The following is a 20,025-nucleotide window of genomic DNA, read 5'->3' as shown; positions in this document are numbered from 1 at the left end:
CACTATTGAAGGCTATCAAATGCTTCTCAAAAATGTCCTCTGGTGGTCAAACTAGCACTAACTAGCATTAATGGTACCAGTGGTTTGCACTTAAATAACGTGCCATATAATTCTGCCTTACCACGGAAGCTGTCCTGCAGTACTCTGAAGCTTTTAAAGGACGAACCACTGTACTACAGGCAATGTGTTGATAGAACTTCGGTAATGTTTTCCTCAAATTTGCTTTGTTGAAATCCTCAGCTACAAAATGTCCAATGTAGTTCCTTAAGGGCCGTTGTGGTATCAGCTTGAGTTGGAATATACACGGCTGTGACTTTAACCGAAGATAATTATCTTGGGAGGTAACGCGGTTGGCATTTGAGGCATTCTAGTTCGTGTGAACAGAACTACTTGAGTTCCTGTACGTTATCACAATCACACCATGAGTAGTTAATCATGAAACATGCACCTCTGCCTTTCTTCTTACTGGAGAGTTCTTTATTCCTGTCTGCGCAATGTATTGAGAACCCAGCTGGCTGTATGGACAGGGACAGTATATCCGGAGAGAGCCATGATTCCGTGAAACAGAGTATGTTACAGTGCCTTATGTCTCTGGAAGGAGATCCTCGCTCTGAGCTCGTCTACTTTGTCCAGGGACTGAACCTTGGCGAGTAATATACTCTGAAGCGGTGGATGGTGTTTGCCTCCTGAGTCGGAATAGAAGTCCACTCTGAATACCTATTCTCCGCCGGTGGGGTCTTGGCGCAGCCTCTGATAAGTTCAATTTCCCGGGGGGGGTTACAAACAAAGGATCCAGTTCAAGAAAGTCTTATTTCTGGTTGTAATGCTGGTGAGTTACCGCTGCTCTGATATCCAGCAGTTTTTTCCGGCTGTATGTAATAACACAAAAAAAAATATTCTGGGCTAATAATTTAAGAAATAACACACAAAAAAAACGAAATACTGCAAAGTTGCTTAGGAGCTAGAAGCAGAGCTGCCATGTCTGTCGGCGCCATTTTGGAGCACAGCTCATTCCAGTTCAGATAATTGAAGCTCTGTGCATATTGTCAGTATAAAGTGCAGTTTGCCAGTACTACAGATACATTGACTATGGTAGTACCAGTTTCAAGCATAGCTGCTTTTTAGGCATTAGGATGCTTGGAGATGAAACTATGAAAAATCAAGTGTCCTAGCAATGAGAATTTGAGAGCAAAAAGCTAATGTTTATTTTTTAAATTGTAGTGGTAAAAAATATTTGATTATTCATAATTGTTTGTTTATTTTATAAAGTGTGTGGTATTTTCTATACATTTTATCAGTTTTTGATATGGAACCTTGTATTGTACTGTGAAACTGCTTGAGGTGTTAATTCCATTTGTCAACCAGCCTTTTTAGCTTGTCCTTTAATCCATGATGCCTTTGTTTTATGGTCTTTGATAACATTTTATCTATTTTGTTGAAATTATCGTTTTTTCATTTGTTTTAAGTGTGTTCAATTTAATATTGGAACTTTAATTGATTATGAATATAGATTCCATTAACTTTATAATTATTATTTATTTATTTTTTAATGTATGAACTAGGTTATAGGCCTGTTGAGCTGATCTGGGGTGTGATATGAGGAAAATAGACAAGGTGTTAGAGGCATGTGTACAGATCCTTGACCTTCCGGAGCCGACTGGTCAAGCTTTGTTTTTAATTCTGACTTCTCTGTACTGAGCTTCTACTTCTGATCATTAAAGATATTCTGACTTGCAAGTACACACTCGAAACAGGCCATTTTACCAGTGGTGGAAAAAGTACTCATTAGTCATACTTGAGTAAAAGGAAAGATAACTTAATAGAAAATGACTCAAGTAAAAGTGAGTCACCCAGTAAATACTGCTTGAGTAAAAGTCTAAAACTATTTGGTTTTAAATATACTTAAGTATCAAAAGTAAATGGAATTGCTAAAATGTACTTCAGAACCGAAAGTAAATGTATAAATTATTTCAAATTCCTTATATTAAACCAGACTGTCTGATTTATTTTATTTTTATTGATGATAGCCAGGGCCACACCAACACTCAGACATAATTTACAAACAAAGCATTTGTGTTTAGTGAGTCCGCCAGATCAGAGGCAGTAGGGATGAGCAGGGACGTTCTCTTGAGAAGTGTGTGAATTGGACAATTTTCTTGTCAAAATGTAACGAATACTTTTATGTGTCAGTGATAATAAATGGAGTAAAATGTAGATTATTTTCTTTAGGAATGTAGTGAATTACAAGTTGCCAAAAATAAAAAATTGTGAAGTACAGATACCCCAAAACCTACTTTAAAGTATTTTTACTTACTTTACACCACTGCATTTTACACAGTGTTACAGTTGGTTGTTTTCAGGCACTTGCACACACTGTCCCCTTCCCAGATGTCGGATCTGGGTTGCATTACCGAATGACCCCCTCAAGGTCTTGCCTCACGCAATCACATCGGTAACAGTAGCCTCAATGCACAGAGAGACAGAGGTGAGCGAGGAGATGCCGAGACAGGAGCCTCATTCACCCACTGCATTCGGCACAGAGTGGGATTGTATGTGTTGATATACTGTTTCACAGACATAATATCTTAGAAAACGCTATCAGCATCCGGGGCCTTGTTCGGAGGTGGACAAATACCCTGTCGGTCAGCTTTTCTCTTCCGGCAGTGCACTAGGTAATTACCTCGCTGTATTTGGTTGGTGTTGGTGGAGTTTAGGTTAAGTTTCTTGTTAGCTACTCCGTCTGAGCTGGGTTTTCTTTCTCTCTATCAGCCTACTCCCAACACATGGAGAACCATATCAGCCCTCCCAGCTACCTGGGCCAGCCCCTTCCCCCTGAGGCCCCGTCAGGACACTACTCGCCAACCCCCAAGAGCATGCTGGGAGAAGAAGTCACCAGGTAAGGCTAATTCGGTGCCTCCCCATTCTGCGTGTGTGTGTGCATGTGCATTCAAGTTTTTTGCTGTCGCTCAGTAGTGTATGATGAAGGGATAGAGAGGGCTGGAAGGGGGTGGAATGTTAGGATGGATGATCAATGGGGTATGCAAGGTGGATTGATGGAGGGAGGGAGGTTTGCAGAGGGGGATGGATGGAGGCAATAAGGAGGAAGGTTGGAGGGAAAGGCTTGGAGGAAGTGTGCGGCTAAACTCTAACCATAAACTTAACCAATCCCCTAACCCTAGTCATGACCAATTAGGTAATTCAACATGGGTTTTCTAGTCAGTCATACCTCTTTAGTTTTCCCTGTGGGGGAATGGGTGACGGAGTCCCTGAGCGTTTGCTAAACCCTTTTTTTCCCTCCTGGTACCATCCCCTCGGATAGACCAAAGCTCAGTCCGAAGCCAGTCTGACAGGACAACTATTTATTGAAAATGTCTACGAGGCCAGCCGGCCAAAAGCTGCAGTCGTGTGCCACATTCCCCCGGCGAGTTCTGTCTCCTCCCCATCTCCCCACACTCTCCCTAGCTTTCTCCTTCCATCGCTTTCACTAGCTCACCATTCCTCTCTCGCTAGCTCTCTTTCTCGCTAACCAAGTTTCCATCCAGTTTTTATGCGAGTAGAGTCATATAAAAAAATAATCATGACAGCTGTGATAGAAACAGGAAGGTTCGGTACAATTTTATAAATGCAGACGATTTGTTCGTTCAACGTGGTGGGATCTTTTTGTGTCTGTAAATTAATAATGCTCGAAATAGCGGTGGAAACGCTTTGATGTGCAAAATATTGATATAATATCCATCATATCGAAGTAAACTTGGAGTAACGCGATATGGTGTATACAGTGGTTGCTCAACTAAAAGTTTTGCAATTATGCTGTGGGACTTAGAGGTAATTTGTGGTTTAGTACTTTACCCTGCGTCACTACTTAATTGCTCCAGACCAGCGCAAGGAGGAGTTAGAGCACTGATTATGCTTTTGGGTCCCAAGGCTGCTACTATGTCAATAACTGACAATGAATGGGTGACAGAAACCAAATAGAAACTGATAATTGTGCACTTAGACTACAATTAGGGTGTGGAAATGTTAGTATTATTAAGCCCTTACTATAGTACTCTAGCCAGCTCCCGACCGGTCATGTTGAAACAGCACCCGAGTGGCGCAGCGGTCTAAGACACTGCATCGGAGTGCAAATTGCTTTGCTACAGATACTGGTTCGATACCCGTGCCGGCCGTGACCGGGAGACACATGAGGCAACGGTGGGATTTTGGTTTCTCTCCTAAAAACGGAAGTAAATAAATAAAATTGGCTTTATTTACAAATTAGTAAGACTGTCTCACCCCATGTTCAAGAATGGCTCTGTTGCCATGGCGCCGACAGAGATGGCCGCCTCGCTTCGTGTTCCTAGGAAACTATGCAGTTTTTTGTTTTTTTACGTGTTATTTCTTACATTAGTACCCCAGGTCATCTTAGGTTTCATTACATACAGTCGAGAAGAACTACTGAATATAAGATCAGCGTCAACTCACCATCAGTACAACCAAGAATATGATTTTTGCGAAGCGGATCCTGTGTTCTGCCTTTCAACCAGGACAACGGAATGGATCCCAGCCGGCGACCCAAAAAAACGACTCCGTAAAAGAGGGAAGCGAGGCGGTCTTCTGGTCAGACTCCGGAGACGGGCACATCGTGCACCACTCCCTAGCATTCTTCTCGCCAATGTCCAGTCTCTTGACAACAAGGTTGATGAAATCCGAGCAAGGGTAGCATTCCAGAGGGACATCAGAGACTAACGTTCTTTGCTTCACGGAAAAATGGCTCACTGGAGAGACGCTATCGGAGGCGGTGCAGCCAGCGGGTTTCTCCACGCATCGCGCCGACAGAAACAAACATCTTTCTGGTAAGAAGAGGGGCGGGGGCGTATGCCTTATGGCTAACGAGACGTGGTGTGGTCACAAAAGCATACAGGAACTCAAGTCCTTCTGTTCACCTGATTTAGAATTCCTCACAATCAAATGTCGACCGCATTATCTACCAAGGGAATTATCTTAGATTATAATCACAGCCGTATATATTCCCCCTCAAGCAGACACATCGATGGCTCTGAACAAACTTTATTTGACTCTTTGCAAACTGGAATCCATACATCCTGAGGCTGCATTCATTGTAGCTGGGGATTTTAACAAGGCTAATCTGAAAACAAGACTCCCTAAATTGTATCAGCATATCGATTGCGCAACCAGGACTGGAAAAACCTTGGATCATTGTTATTCTAATTCCGCGACGCATATAAGGCCCTGCCCCGCTCTCCTTTCGGAAAAGCTGACCACGACTCCATTTTGCTGATCCCTGCCTACAGACAGAAACTAAAACAAGAAGCTCCCACGCTGAGGTCTGTCCAACGCTGGTCCGACCAAGCTGATTCCACACTCCAAGACTGCTTCCATCACGTGGACTGGGATACGTTTTGTATTGCGTCAGATAACAACATTGACGAATACGCTGATTCGGTGTGCGAGTTCATTAGAACATGCGTTGAAGATGTCGTTCCCATAGCAACGATTAACATTCCCTAACCAGAAACCGTGGATTGATGGCAGCATTCGCGTGAAACTGAAAGTGCGAACCACTGCTTTTAATCAGGGCAAGGTGACTGGTAACATGACCGAATACAAACAGTGCAGCTATTCCCTCCGCAAGGCTATCAAACAAGCTCAGCGTCAGTATAGAGACAAAATAGAATCTCAATTCAACGGCTCAGACACAAGAGGTATGTGGCAGGGTCTACAGTCAATCACGGACTACAAGAAGAAAACCAGCCCAGTCACGGACCAGGATGTCTTGCTCCCAGGCAGACTAAACTTCTTTGCCCGCTTTGAGGACAATACAGTGCCACTGACACGGTCTGCAACGAAAACATGCGGACTCTCCTTCACTGCAGCCGAGGTGAATAAAACATTTAAACGTGTTAACCCTTGCAAGGCTGCAGGCCCAGACGGCATCCCCAGCCGCGCCCTCAGAGCATGCGCAGACCAGCTGGCCGGTGTGTTTACGGACATATTCAATCAATCCTTATACCAGTCTGCTGTTCCCACATGCTTCAAGAGGGCCACCATTGTTCCTGCTCCCAAGAAAGCTAAGGTAACTGAGATAAATGACTACCGCCCCGTAGCACTCACTTCCGTCGTCATGAAGTGCTTTGAGAGACTAGTCAAGGACCATATCACCTCCACCCTACCTGACACCCTAGACCCACTCCAATTTGCTTACCGCCCAAATAGGTCCACAGACGATGCAATCTCAACCACACTGCACACTGCCCTAACCCATCTGGACAAGAGGAATACCTATGTGAGAATGCTGTTCATCGACTACAGCTCGGCATTTAACACCACGGTACCTTCCAAGCTCGTCATCAAGCTCGAGACCCTGGGTCTCGATCCCACCCTGTGCAACTGGGTACTGGACTTCCTGACGGGCCGCCCCCAGGTGGTGAGGGTAGGCAACAACATCTCCACCCCGCTGATCCTCAACACTGGGGCCCCACAAGGGTGCGTTCTGAGCCCTCTCCTGTACTCCCTGTTCACCCACGACTGCGTGGCCACGCACGCCTCCAACTCAATCATCAAGTTTGTGGACGACACAACAGTGATAGGCTTGATTACCAACAACGACGAGACGGCCTACAGGGAGGAAGTGAGGGCCCTCGGAGTGTGGTGTCAGGAAAATAACCTCACACTCAACGTCAACAAAACTAAGGAGATGATTGTGGACTTCAGGAAACAGCAGAGGGAACACCCCCCTATCCACATCGATGGAGCAGTAGTGGAGAGAGTTTTAAGTTCCTCGGCATACACATCACAGACAAACTGAATTGGTCCACTCACACAGACAGCATCGTGAAGAAGGCGCAGCAGCGCCTCTTCAACCTCAGGAGGCTGAAGAAATTCGGCTTGTCACCAAAAGCACTCACAAACTTCTACAGATGCACAATCGAGAGCATCCTGGCGGGCTGTATCACCGCCTGGTACGGCAACTGCTCCGCCCACAACCGTAAGGCTCTCCAGAGGGTAGTGAGGTCTGCACAACGCATCACCGGGGGCAAACTACCTGCCCTCCAGGACACCTACACCACCCGATGTTACAGGAAGGCCATAAAGATCATCAAGGACAACAACCACCCGAGCCACTGCCTGTTCTCCCCGCTATCATCCAGAAGGCGAGGTCAGTACAGGTGCATCAAAGCTGGGACCGAGAGACTGAAAAACAGCTTCTATCTCAAGGCCATCAGACTGTTAAACAGCCACCACTAACATTGAGTGGCTGCTGCCAACACACGGACTCAACTCCAGCCACTTTAATAATGGGAATTGATGGAAAATGGTGTAAAATGTATCACTAGCCACTTTAAACAATGCTACCTAATATAATGTTTACATACCCTACATTATTCATCTCATATGTATACGTATATACTGTACTCTATATCATCAACTGCATCCTTATGTAATACATGTATCACTAGCCACTTTAACTATGCCACTTTGTTTACATACTCATCTCATATGTATATACTGTACTCGATACCATCTACTGTATCTTGCCTATGCTGCTCTGTACCATCACTCATCCATATATCTTTATGTACATATTCTTTATCCCCTTACACTCTGTATTAGACAGTAGTTTTGGAATTGTTAGTTAGATTACTTGTTGGTTATTACTGCATTGACGGAACTAGAAGCACAAGCATTTCGCTACACTCGCATTAACATCTGCTAACGATGTGTATGTGACAAATAAAATTTGATTTGATTTGATTTTAATGGCATTTTTCTCCCTCACTTTAGGTTATTTGAAAACTAAATCATCTCCAAAATATTGTTATTTTTTAAACAAAGCAATTATTTTTCTTATGAATTATTTTAGAGTTATATAAAAGCCCCATATATATTCTCACAGATCAGAAATGCCCTTACAAAAATGCCCCTTAGATATTAATTTAGAATCCTCTAAATCTAATTGGCTGAGAGTCACGTCATTGAAGTGTCTCAGGCTCGTGACGCGCGCTCCCGACAGAGTTACCTCTCGTTCCAGTGCCTTTCTTCAGACATAGGAATTCTCCGGTTGGAACATTATTGATGTTTCATGTTAGAAACATCCTAACGATTGATTCCATATATCATTTTACTTGTTTCTACGACCTGTAACATTAACTTTTTGAGTTTTTGTCTGGACGAAGTGCTCGCGCATCATGAAGATGAATTAGTGGGCTGAACACGCTAACAACAAGTGGCTATTTGGAAATAAATTATGGACGTTATGGAACAAATGAGTCATTTATTGTCGAACTGGGATTCCTGGGAGTGCCTTCTGATGATCATCAAAGGTAAGTGAATATTTATGGTGTTATTTCTAACTTCTGTTGACTCCAAAATGGCGGATATTTCTCTGGCTGAATTGGGCTCTGAGCGCCGTTCTCAGATTGCCTTTTCTGTAAAGTTTTTTTGAAATCTGACAGCGGTTGCATTAAGGAGAAGTCTATCTTTAATTCTGTGAATAACTGTTGTATCTTTTATCAATGTTTATTATGAGTATTTCTGCAAAATCACTGGATGTTTTGGAATCAAAACATTACTGCACCTAAGGCGCCAATGTAAACTGAGATTTTTGGATATAATTATCTACATTATCGAACAAAACATACATGTATTGTGTAACATGAGTGTCATCTGATGAAGATCATCAAAGGTTAGTGATTAATCTTTTCTATTTCTGCTTTTTGTGACTCCTATCTTTGGAAAAATGGCTAGGCTGACAGGTTTTCCTACTTACAAAGCATGGTCTGTCATTTTTATCATAGGTACACTTCAACTGTGAGAGACGGAATCTAAAACAAATTCCAGAAAATCACTTTGCATGATTTTTAAGTAATTAATTTGCATTTTATTGCATGACATAAGTATTTGATACATCAGAAAAGCAGAACTTAATTTTTGGTCCAGAAACCTTTGTTTGCAATTACAGAGATCACATGTTTCCTGTAGTTCTTGACCAGGTTTGCACACACTACAGCAGGGATTTTGGCCCACTCCTCCATACAGACCTTATCCAGATCCTTCAGGTTTTGGGGCTGTCGCTGGGCAATACGGACTTTCAGCTCCTTCCAAAGATGTTCTATTGGGTTCAGGTCTGGAGACTAGCTAGGCCACTCCAGGACCTTGAGATGCTTCTTACGGAGCCACTCCTTAGTTGCCCTGGCTGTGTGTTTCGGGTCGCTGTCATGCTGGAAGACCCAGCCACGACCCATCTTCAATGCTCTTGCTGAGGGAAGGAGAATGTTGGCCAAGATCTCGTGATACATGGCCCCATCCATCCTCCCCTCAATACGGTGCAGTCGTCCTGTCCCCTTTGCAGAAAAGCATCCCCAAAGAATGATGTTTCCACCGCCATGCTTCACGGTTGGGATGGTGTTCTTGGGGTTGTACTCATCCTTCTTCTTCCTCCAAACACGGTGAGTGGAGTTTAAACCAAAAAGCTCTATCTTTTGTCTCATCAGACCACATGACCTCCCATTCCTCCTCTGAATCATCCAGAAGATCATTGGCAATCTTCAGACAGGCCTGGACATGTGCTGGCTTGAGCAGGGGGACCTTACGTGCGCTGCAGGATTTTAATCCATGACGGCGTAGTGTGTTACTAATGGTTTTCTTTGAGACTGTGGTCCCAGCTCTCTTCAGGTCATTGACCAGGTCCTGCCGTGCAGTTCTGGGCTGATCCCTCACCTTCCTCATGATCATTGATGCCCCACGAGGTGAGATCTTGCATGGAGCCCCAGACAGAGGGTGATTGACCGTCATCTTGAACTTCGTCCATTTTCTAACTGAGTTCAAACTGGTGCAGTTAATACAGGTAATGAGTGGAGAACAGGAGAGCTTCTTAAAGAAAAACTAACAGGTCTGTGAGAGCCAGAATTCTTGCTGGTTGGTAGGTGATCAAATACTTCTGTCATGCAATAAAATGCAAATGAATTACTTAAAAATCATTATGTGATTTTCTGTATATTTGTTTTAGAGTCCGTCTCTCACAGTTGAAGTGTACCTAAGATTAAAAAAAAATAGACCTCTACATGCTTTGTAAGTAGGAAAACCTGCAAAATCGGCAGTGTATCAAATAATTGTTCTCCCCACTGGGGGGGGGGGGAAGTGGGAGAGAGGGAGAGAGAGAACAACACAAAGTTACACATGGAATAAACAAAACATAGTCAATAATACAGTAGAAAAAAGATTGATGATTTTTGCAGTTCATTTCAGTCATTGGCAGCAGAGAATTGGAAGGAAAGGCGACCAAAAGTTGGAATTTGCTTTGGGGGTGACCAGTGAGATATACCTGCTGGAGTGGGGCTTTACCTAGCAGAGACTTGTAGATAACCTGTAGCCAGTGGGTTTGGTTACGAGTATGAAGCCAGGGCCAACCAACGAGAGCGTAGAGTTGGAGGCTATTTTATAGTTGACAACGCCGAAGTCGAGGATCGGTAGGATGGTCAGTTTTACGCGGGTATGTTTGGCAGCATGAGTGAAGGATGCTTTGTTGCGATATAGGAAGGTATAGGATTTATATAGGATTTAATTTGGGTTTGGAGATGCTTAATGTGAGTCTGGAAGTAGAGTTTACAGTCTAACCAGACACCTAGGTATTTGTAGTTGTCCACATATTCTAAGTCAGAGCCGTCCAGAGTAGTGATGCTCGACGGGCGGGCAGGTGCGAGCAGTGATCGGTTGAATAGTGTGCATTTAGTTTTACTTGCATTTAAGAGCCGTTTGAGGCCACGGAAGGCGTGTTGTATGGCATTGAAGCTCGTCTTGAGGTTAGTTAACACAGTGTCCAAAGAGGGGCCAGAAGTATACCGAATGGTGTCGTCTCCCTAGATGTGGATTAGAGAATCACCAGCAGCAAGAGCGGCATCATTGATGTATACAGAGAAGAGAGTCGGCCCGAGAATTGAACCCTGTGGCACCCCCATAGACTGCCAGAGGTCCGGACAACCGGCCCTCTGATTTGACACACTGAACTCTATCAGAGAAGTAGTTGGTAAACCAGGCGAGGCAATCATTTGAGAAACCAAGGATGTCGGGTCTGCCAATAAGAATGTGGTGATTGACAGAGTCGAAAACCTTGGCCAGGTCGATGAATACGGCTGCACAGTAATGTCTCTTATCAATGGCGATTATGATGTTGTTTAGGACCTTGAGCGTGGCTGAGGTGCACCCATGACCAGCTCTAAAACCAAATTGCATAGCGGAGAAGGTACGGTGGGATCTGAAATGGTCTTATCTGTTTGTTAACTTGGCTTTTGAAGACCTTAGAAAGACAGGGTAGGATAGATATAGGTCTGTAGCAGTTTGGGTCTAGTGACCGTGGCAGCTTTCCAATCTTTGGTAATCTCAGACGATACGAAAGAGAGGTTGAACAGGCTAGTAATAGGGGATGCAAGATAATTTTAGAAAGAGAGGGTCCAGATGGTCTAGCCCTGCTGATTTGTAGGGGTCCATATTTTGCAGCTCTTTCAGAACATCAGCTTTCTGGATTTGGGTGAAGGAGAAATGGTGGGGGCTTTTGCGGGTTTCTGTGAAGTGGGCAGTTGACCGGGGTAGGGGTAGGGGTAGCCAGGTGGAAAGCATGGCCAGCCGTAGAGAAATGCTCATTGAAATTCTCAATTATAGTGGATTTATCGGTGGTGACAATGTTTCCTAGCCTCAGAGCAGTGGGAAGCTGGGAGGAGGTGCTCTTATTCTCCATGGACTTTAGTGTCCCAGAAATGGTGTGTTTGTACTACAGGCTGCAAATGTCTGTGAAAAAGCTAGCCTTAGCTTTCCTAACTGCCTGTGTATATTTGTTCCTAACTTCCCTGAAAAGTTGCATATCACTTGGGCTATTCGATGCTAATGCAGAACGCCACAGGATGATTTTGTGCTGGTCAAGGGCAGACAGGTCTGGAGTGAACCAAGGACTAGATCTATTCCTAGTTCTAAATTTTTTGAATGGGGCGTGCTTATTTTAGATGGTGAGGAAGGCACTTTTAAAGAATAACCAGGCATCCTCTACTGACGGGATGAGGTCAATGTCATTCCAGGATACCCCGGCCAGGTCAGTTAGAAAGGCCTGCTCGCAGAAGTGTTTTAGGGAGCGTTTGACAGTGATGAGGGGTGGTCAATGCAGGTAATGAGGCAGTGATCGCTTAGATCTTTATTGAAAACAGCAGAGGTATATTTGGAGGGCGAGTTAGTTAGGGTGATATCTATGAGAGAGCCTATGTTTACGGATTTGGGGTTGTACCTGATAGGTTCATTGATAATTTGTGTGAGATTGAGGGCATCAAGCTTAGATTGTAGGATGTCTGGGCTGTTAAGCATGTCCCAGTTTAGGTCACCTAGTAGCACAAGCTCAGAAAACAGATGGGGGGCAATCAATACACATATGGTGTCGAGGGCACAGCTGGGGGCAGAGGGTGGTCTTTAGCAGGCAGCAACAGTGAGAGACTTGTTTCTGGAAAGGTGAGTTTTTAGAAGTAGAAGCTCAAATTGTTTGGGTACAGATCTGAATAGTAAGACAGAGCTCTGCAGGCTATCTTTGCAGTAGATTGCAAGACCGTCCACTTTGGCAGATCTATCTTGGCGGAAAATGTTATAGTTAGGGATGGAGATTTCAGGGTTTTGGTGGTTTTCCTAATCCAGGATTCACACACGGCTAAGACATCTGGGTTGGCAGAGTGTGCTAAAGCAATGAGTAAAACGAACTTAGGGAGTAGGCTTCTAATGTTAACATGCATGAAACCAAGGCTTTTACGGTTACAGAAGTCAACAAATGAGAGCACCTGGGGAGTGGGAGTGGAGCTAGGCACTGCAGGACCTGGATTAACCTCTACATCACCAGAGGAGAAGTAGGATAAGGGTATGGCTAAAGGGTATACGAACTGGCCATCTAGCACGTTCGGAACAGAGAGTAAAAGGAGCAGGTTTCTGGGAACGATAGCATAGATTCTAAGTCATAGTGTAGAGACAAAGGTAAGGTAGGATGTGAGTACATTGGAGGTAAACCTAGGCATTGAGTAATGATGAGAGAGAGTCTCTAGAGACGTTTAAACCATGTGATATCATCGCATATGTAGGAGGTGGAACATCATGGTTGGTTAAGGCATATTGAGCAGGGCTAGAGGCTCTGTAGAGTCTACAGTGAAATAAGACAGTAATCACTAACCAGGACAGTAATGGACAAGGCATATTGATATTAGAGAGAGGCATGCGTAGCCAAGTGAACATATGGGTCCAGTGAGTGGTTAGGCTGGCTGGGGACACTGCGATTCAGACAGTTAGCAGGCCGGTGCTAACAAGCTAGCAGTTAGTAGGCCGGGGCTAACAAGTTAGCACTTAGCAGACCGGGGCTAGCAAGCCAGCAGTTCCAGACCGGGGAAAGCAAGCTAGCAGTTAACAGACCGGGGCTAGCGAGCTAGCAGTTAGTAGACCGGGGCTAGCAAGTTTGCAGAAGGGCCTTTGAGGGACATTGCGATGGAGGTAAGTCTGGTTTTGCCTCTTCGTGCGGTGACGTTCATAGACCAGTCGTGGGTTAGTAGGGTTCCAAGTAACTCTAGACAGCTAACAGGCCGCGATTAGCAGAATGGGCCTTCAGCGGACGTCACACCTGAGGGGCCTGTTGGAATCCTCGGGCAGATTATGTCGGTATTCCAGTCATAGAGGATCGGCGGGGTTCCGTGCCCCGTACTGGCAGTAGGAAGGGGTCCGGATATTGTAGCCTAGGAGTGGGTTTCGGTGGTAGCCCAGGAGCCCTAGCCCGGATAGCTTCAGGCTAATTGGTGCTTGCTCCGGGATGGAAACGCTAGCCAGGAGTAGTTACCCGGGATTGCGGTTAGCTAATTGTGAAGATCCAGATGAAAATGTTCAGAGTTTGCGGTAGGAATCCGGGGATATGGAGGGAAAAATAGGTCCGTTATGCTCTGTTTTGAGCTAAAGGTTAGCTGATGACCGCTAGCAGTGGTTTGCTGACTGATAGCTGGTAGGTAGTTTGCTGGCTAGCTTCAGTTGAGGGATTCCAGATCCAAAGTAAATAGAAATACAGTGCCTTGCGAAAGTATTCGGCCCCCTTGAACTTTGCAACCTGTTGCCACATTTCAGGCTTCAAACATAAAGATATAAAACTGTATTTTTTTGTGAAGAATCAACAACAAGTGGGACACAATCATGAAGTGGAACGACATTTATTGGATATTTCAAACTTTTTTAACAAATCAAAAACTGAAAAATAGGGCGTGCAAAATTGTCAGTGATGACAAAATTTAGCTAGTCTCTCCCTATTCCTCTTCTTTTTTCTCAATATAGGGAGGGGTCATTTGGCATGCATGGCAAAGAGGGCTTCATTATGAGGGTGGCAAAATCAAGAGGACATCACTCCAGCCCCTGAAAAAAACACTGAGTTTTATCCATTAGTACACACCATAGTAAATTGTATCAAAACCGTAATGAAAACATTTATTGGACATGTTCAAGTCTGTATCTTCGGTTTGGTTCCTAATTAATTCGACCCTGATCTGACGAGCATACAGCATGACCCAAAGTAGATAACCTAATAACCTAACCTAATGTTTAACAGATCTGTTGTGTATGGTGTAGTCATATCATAGTCAAGTTTTTGAACCAGTGTATTTTTTTTACACATACCTTATATACATACGTTTTCAGACACTTTGCTATGAGACTCGAAATTGAGCTCAAGTGCATCCTGTTTCCATTGATCATATGAGCTAAATCTACCAGACGAGCTAAATCACTTCTACGCTCGCTTCGAGGCAAGCAACACTGAGGCATGCATGAGAGCATCAGCTGTTCCGGACGATTGTGATCACGCTCTCCGTAGCCGACGTAAGACCTTTAAACAGGTCCACATACACAAGGTTGTGGGGCCAGACGGATTACCAGGACGTGTGCTCCGGGCATGTGCTGACCAACTGTCAGGTGTCTTCACTGACATTTTTAACATGATTAACCTCTTGAAGCTAGGGGGCACTATTTTTATTTTTGGAAAATAACGTCCCAAAGTAAACTGCCTATTTCTCAGGACCAGATGCTAGAATATGCATATAATTGACAGCTTAGGATAGAAAACACTCTAAAGTTTCCAAAACCGTAAAAATATTGTCTGTGAGTATGACAGAACTGATATTGCAGGCGAAATCCTGAGAGAAATCCAATCAGGAAGTGACTCTTATTTTGAAACCCCTGTCTTTCTATGCATCCCTATTGCCCATTGAAAGGGATATCGACCAGATTCCTTTTTCTGTGGCTTCCCTAAGGTGTCTACAGCCTTTCGATGTAGTTTCAGGCTTTTATTTTGAAGAATGAGTGTAAACGTCCACATTGCGTAAGTGGTCAGTTGTTGGCTCTGTGAGATTTTTGCGCTAAACAGAGAGGTAGCCATTTTTCCTCCCGGTCCTAGTGAAAAGCCAACTGTGCCGGTTGATATATTATCGAATAGATATTTGAAAAACACCTTGAGGATTGATTATAAAAAACGTTTGCCATGTTTCTGTCGATATTATGGATATTTTTTGGAATTTTTGTCTGCGTTGTCATGACCGCTATTTCCGGTGGATTCCTAGGCATAACGCATCAAACTAACGGAGGTATTTGGATATAACAAATAACTTTATGGAACAAAAGGAACATTTGCTGTCTAACTGGGAGTCTCGTGAGTGAAAACATCCGAAGCTCATCAAAGGTAAATGATTCATTTGATTGCTTTTCTGATTTTCGTGACCAAGTTACCTGCCGCTAGGTGTACGTAATGTTTTGTTAGTATATTGATAAACTTACACAAACGCTTGTATTGTTTTCGCTGTAAAGCATAATTTCAAAATCTGAGATGACAGGGTGATTAACAAAAGGCTAAGCTGTGTTTCGCTATATTTCACTTGCGATTTCATGAATATGAATATTTTCTAGTAAGATTATTTGACCGTTGCGCTATGCTATTTAGCGTAGTTGATGACAATTATCCCAGATCCGGGGGGAGGGGTGGTTCCAAGAGGTTAAGTCTGTAATACCAACATGTTTCAAGCAGACCACCATAGTCCCTGTGCCCAAGAACACAAAGGCAATCTGCCTAAATGACTACAGACCCGTAGCACTCACGTCTGTAGCCATGAAGTGCTTTGAAAGGTTGGCAGGCTCACATCAACACCATTATCCCAGAAACCCTAGACCCTTTCCAATTTGCATACCGCCCAAACAGATCCACAGATGATGCAATCTCTATTGCACTCCACACTGCCCTTTCCCACCTGGACAAAAGGAACACTTAAGTGAGAATGCTATTCATTGACAACAGCTCAGCGTTCAACACCATAGTACCCTCAAAGCTCATCCCTAAGCTAAGGATCCAGGGACTAAACACCTCCCTCTGCAACTGGATCCTGGACTTCCTGATGGGCCACCCCCAGGTGGTGAGGGTAGGTAGCAACACATCTACCACGCTGATCCTCAACACTGGAGCTCCCCAGGGGTGCGTGCTCAGTCCCCTCCTGTACTCCCTGTTCACCCACGACTGCATGGCCAGGCACGACTCCAACACCATCAAGTTTGCAGACGACACAACAGTGGTAGGCCTGATCACCGACAACGACGAGACATCCTATAGGGAGGAAGTCAGAGACCCAAGAAGACTCGAGGCTGTAATCGCTGCCAAAGGTGCTTCATCAAAGTACTGAGTTAAGGGTCTGAATACCTATGTGAATATAATATTTTTTATTTTATTAATTTTTTTATTATAAATGGGCAAAAAAAAATACCTGTTTTTGCTAGGTCGTTATGGGGTATTGTGTATAGATTGAGGGAAAGAACAATTTATAAATTTTTAGAACAAGTCTGTAACCTAAAAAAATTGAAAAAGTCAAGGGGTCTGAATAATTCCGAAGGCACTGTACTTTTTTGTCGAGTAGCGTATATTCTTCAAGAATCAATTGGTATGTATAATTAATTTATAAGTCAAAAATTGAATGTAGCAACTGCAGATGGCCCCTTTTAACACTAGAACTGCTAAAGCAGTCATTTTGACTGCTCCTGAATCAAACGGTTATGTTACTCTGCCATTTTTAAGTCATGTTCCCTTCCGTTGGCTTTTCCTAAATAAGTCTATATAACACACTGTCGGTGTTAAAATCTTAAAATCACAAACAGAACTGGAGTTATAACCAGTTTTAGGAGGGCATATCATTTTTATAATGGTTTTCTCCCGTAGCTACTCCTTCCCCCGACAGTAGGGCCTTCTCTACTCCTTCTTCCGACAGTTGAAAGTGCATTGCCCAGCTGATGACCACCCCAAAAATTGCATAAAAAATTTAACTAAACAATACCACAAATTTCACACACACAACATAATAAATACGTTATGTAAAGTATGATGCAGAGAATGGGTGAGTTGATGAGCTCGGGGAAGCGAACACTGCATAATTGTGTAATTACCAATTGTGAATGAAAAACAGGGCAGGCCATTCTATTTTCTTGATCTGTTATAATTATAATATCAAAGTGGTATGTATCCTAAATCAGTCCACAGAATCCAGTCTCAGTAGTCTACTCTGGCCTACTTTGAGTAGGCTACACAGTGAAAGCGTGCTTAATTGTACATGCCGGCTTTCAATGTCTGGGAAAAGATCCACATCGGGCAGCAGGTGAGCAACTGCCAGAGAATGTGGTGATGAGGTTTGAGGCAAGGGGAGAAATGTGACCATGGACAATTGGCCGGCACCATGAACAAAATGAGACGGGAGCTCCCTATGCGCAAAATAAGGCACCTGCACAGCGGTGCTGAAAAAATTACAGGACAAAGGGGACTCAATAAAGAGAGAACCGGAGACTGTTATGCACTACAACTAAACAAAGGTATGTCAGTGTGTCACGCAAGTGAAAGTTACGAAGATTTGTGTCAACTGTTAGGACAAGCGTTAACCGCTAAATAAAATCCAACTGATGCCATTGTGTGAAGACGCACTGGCACGAGCTCGATTGCTGTCATATCAAAACTTATATCCATTATAATGGCATAATTGCGTTTGTGCAGATTTTCACTTTATCAAGGCCTCTTGCCGCTTATGTTTAGGCTAGTGATGTTTTCATATTTGACAAGACGTCTTGCTGACTGTGGGTGTTGGTAGTTGGGGTATTTGTTTTATTTTGTCATAAAAATAAGATATTACCGTGTTCCAGCACTGAAGTTATGGTTCATAGTTGTAACAGGCATTCCACAAATAAAATTGATTGAACAGATGAATTTGTTTGTTTTTGTTTTTACGTATAGCCTACAGTAACCTAAACTAATGAAAAAAAAATCAATGGGTAATATATAATAGTGATTGAAACAAGATTTAAGCATTTAAGAGATGAAGAACCATCCAGATTGCGCTTAAGTAATACATAGTAAAATGTCATCTCTCCAGCCTTGTATCCTTATTGTGCCACACATCACGAGAATTAACATGGCCATTTTCCCCCTAGTGGTTGTATATTAAAATGACATGTATTGGTTCAATAGTTCAAAACATTGATGTTATAGTGCAGTTATAATGAAATTGCCAGATTTACAGTATGTAGTGTGAGAGGTGAATCAAGCACTGTAGTAGCAATAGCAGTGTTGTGTGTTGTTTTGTAATATGTTAATACGATGTTACTACTGTGACTGATACTACACAGGTATAAGAGCATACTTAATCTAAAATTTTACCTTTTGATGTTTTTGTTTTTTAATCTTTGGACTTTACTACGAGGATTCACAACCACCACCATATTACTTTAGAGAAATAATCTGACTGAGGACTTTATCCATTATTCTTTGTCGTGTCTTCCCAGAGAGCCCAGGAAGGTGGTGCTCCACAGAGGGGCGACGGGCTTGGGCTTCAACATAGTGGGTGGAGAGGACGGAGAGGGCATCTTCATCTCCTTCATCCTGGCAGGGGGACCTGCAGATCTGTGTGGCGAGCTAAGGAAAGGAGACCGCCTCGTCTCTGTAAGGATAACATAACACGTGCACACTCATGCTGGCACTCTAGCACGCACACACACCGAGTTTGCAGGCACACACAGCCACACACCGTCTGTAAGAACATCTTCAAACACACTATTGCACTTACACACATGGGCACAGACATGCTACACTAACACACACAAAATGGAATGTGCAAAACAATCTTCAATCCATTCGCACAGATATTTCCATCATCGCCAGTCTTGTGTAAGTTACTGTGCCAAGGTGGTCACAATGTCGTCATTACAGCCAATTTCGCCTACTGGGGATAGTCAAAATGAGCTCCTGTCTTACCCGTTTAAAACCTGTTAAGGATGCTGCGAATTTTCGCAGCTTTTTGTTAAAAATCGCAACATTTCAAAGTCCTGCTACTCATGCCAGGAATATAGTATATGCATATGATAAGTATGTGTGTATAGAAAACACTCTGAAGTCTCTAAAACTGGTAAAATTGTGTCTGTGGCTGTAACAGAGCGTGTTTAGTAGTAAAAATCCCAGGGAAAACTGTTCACCAAAAACACAAAAAAAATATTAATCCGCCAGTCAATGTATTGTCTAAGGCTACAGAAAATAGATGAGATTCCGTTTACAACGCCTACAGCTTCCACACGATGTCGCCAATACTGGAATTTCTTTGCACGTTTATCCTTGGTGGGATGACGTATAGGCACTTCCTGTCTTGGGGTGCACCCAGGAAATTATGAAAGTGAAAAAAATGGACGATGATTTCAAGACTTGCTGCTATCGAATACAGATCGCCCCGTGATCAATTTTATCGATTATTAACGTTTATTAATACCTAAAGTTGGTTTACAAAAGTAGTTTGAAGTGATTTGTAAAAGTTTATAGGCAACTTTGTTAATTTTAAAAAGTGACGTTGCGTCGTGTAAAGGTGCATTTTCCTTGGATCAGACGGCCTTTATAAATGGACATTTTTGGCATACTTTGACGGATTTAATCGGGAAAAAGACCCAATTGTGATGTTTATGGGACATATAGGA

The 20,025-nt window shown here is 43.4% G+C and overlaps 1 protein-coding gene across 50 annotated transcripts in view; it reads left to right on the top strand.

The window, feature by feature from the left end:
- dlg1b (discs large MAGUK scaffold protein 1b) overlaps positions 1 to 20,025 on the top strand; it is a 261,565-nt gene that overhangs the window by 191,268 nt on the left and 50,272 nt on the right. For all 50 annotated transcript variants that reach the window (XM_090181831.1, XM_090181824.1, XM_090181829.1 and 47 more), the window contains 2 exons: positions 2,770 to 2,896; positions 18,850 to 19,006. In XM_090181831.1, coding sequence (XP_090037957.1) covers positions 2,770 to 2,896; positions 18,850 to 19,006 — 284 coding nt within the window. The remainder of the gene's footprint in view (positions 1 to 2,769; positions 2,897 to 18,849; positions 19,007 to 20,025) is intronic.

The sequence above is a fragment of the Oncorhynchus mykiss genome, chromosome 8 (assembly GCF_057628025.1).
Source record: "Oncorhynchus mykiss isolate SJ-2025 chromosome 8, ASM5762802v1, whole genome shotgun sequence".
In the NCBI taxonomy this organism is placed as follows: Eukaryota; Metazoa; Chordata; class Actinopteri; order Salmoniformes; family Salmonidae; genus Oncorhynchus; species Oncorhynchus mykiss.
Note: the sequence above shows the minus strand (reverse complement) of the source record. Positions and strands in the feature narration are given on the sequence as shown.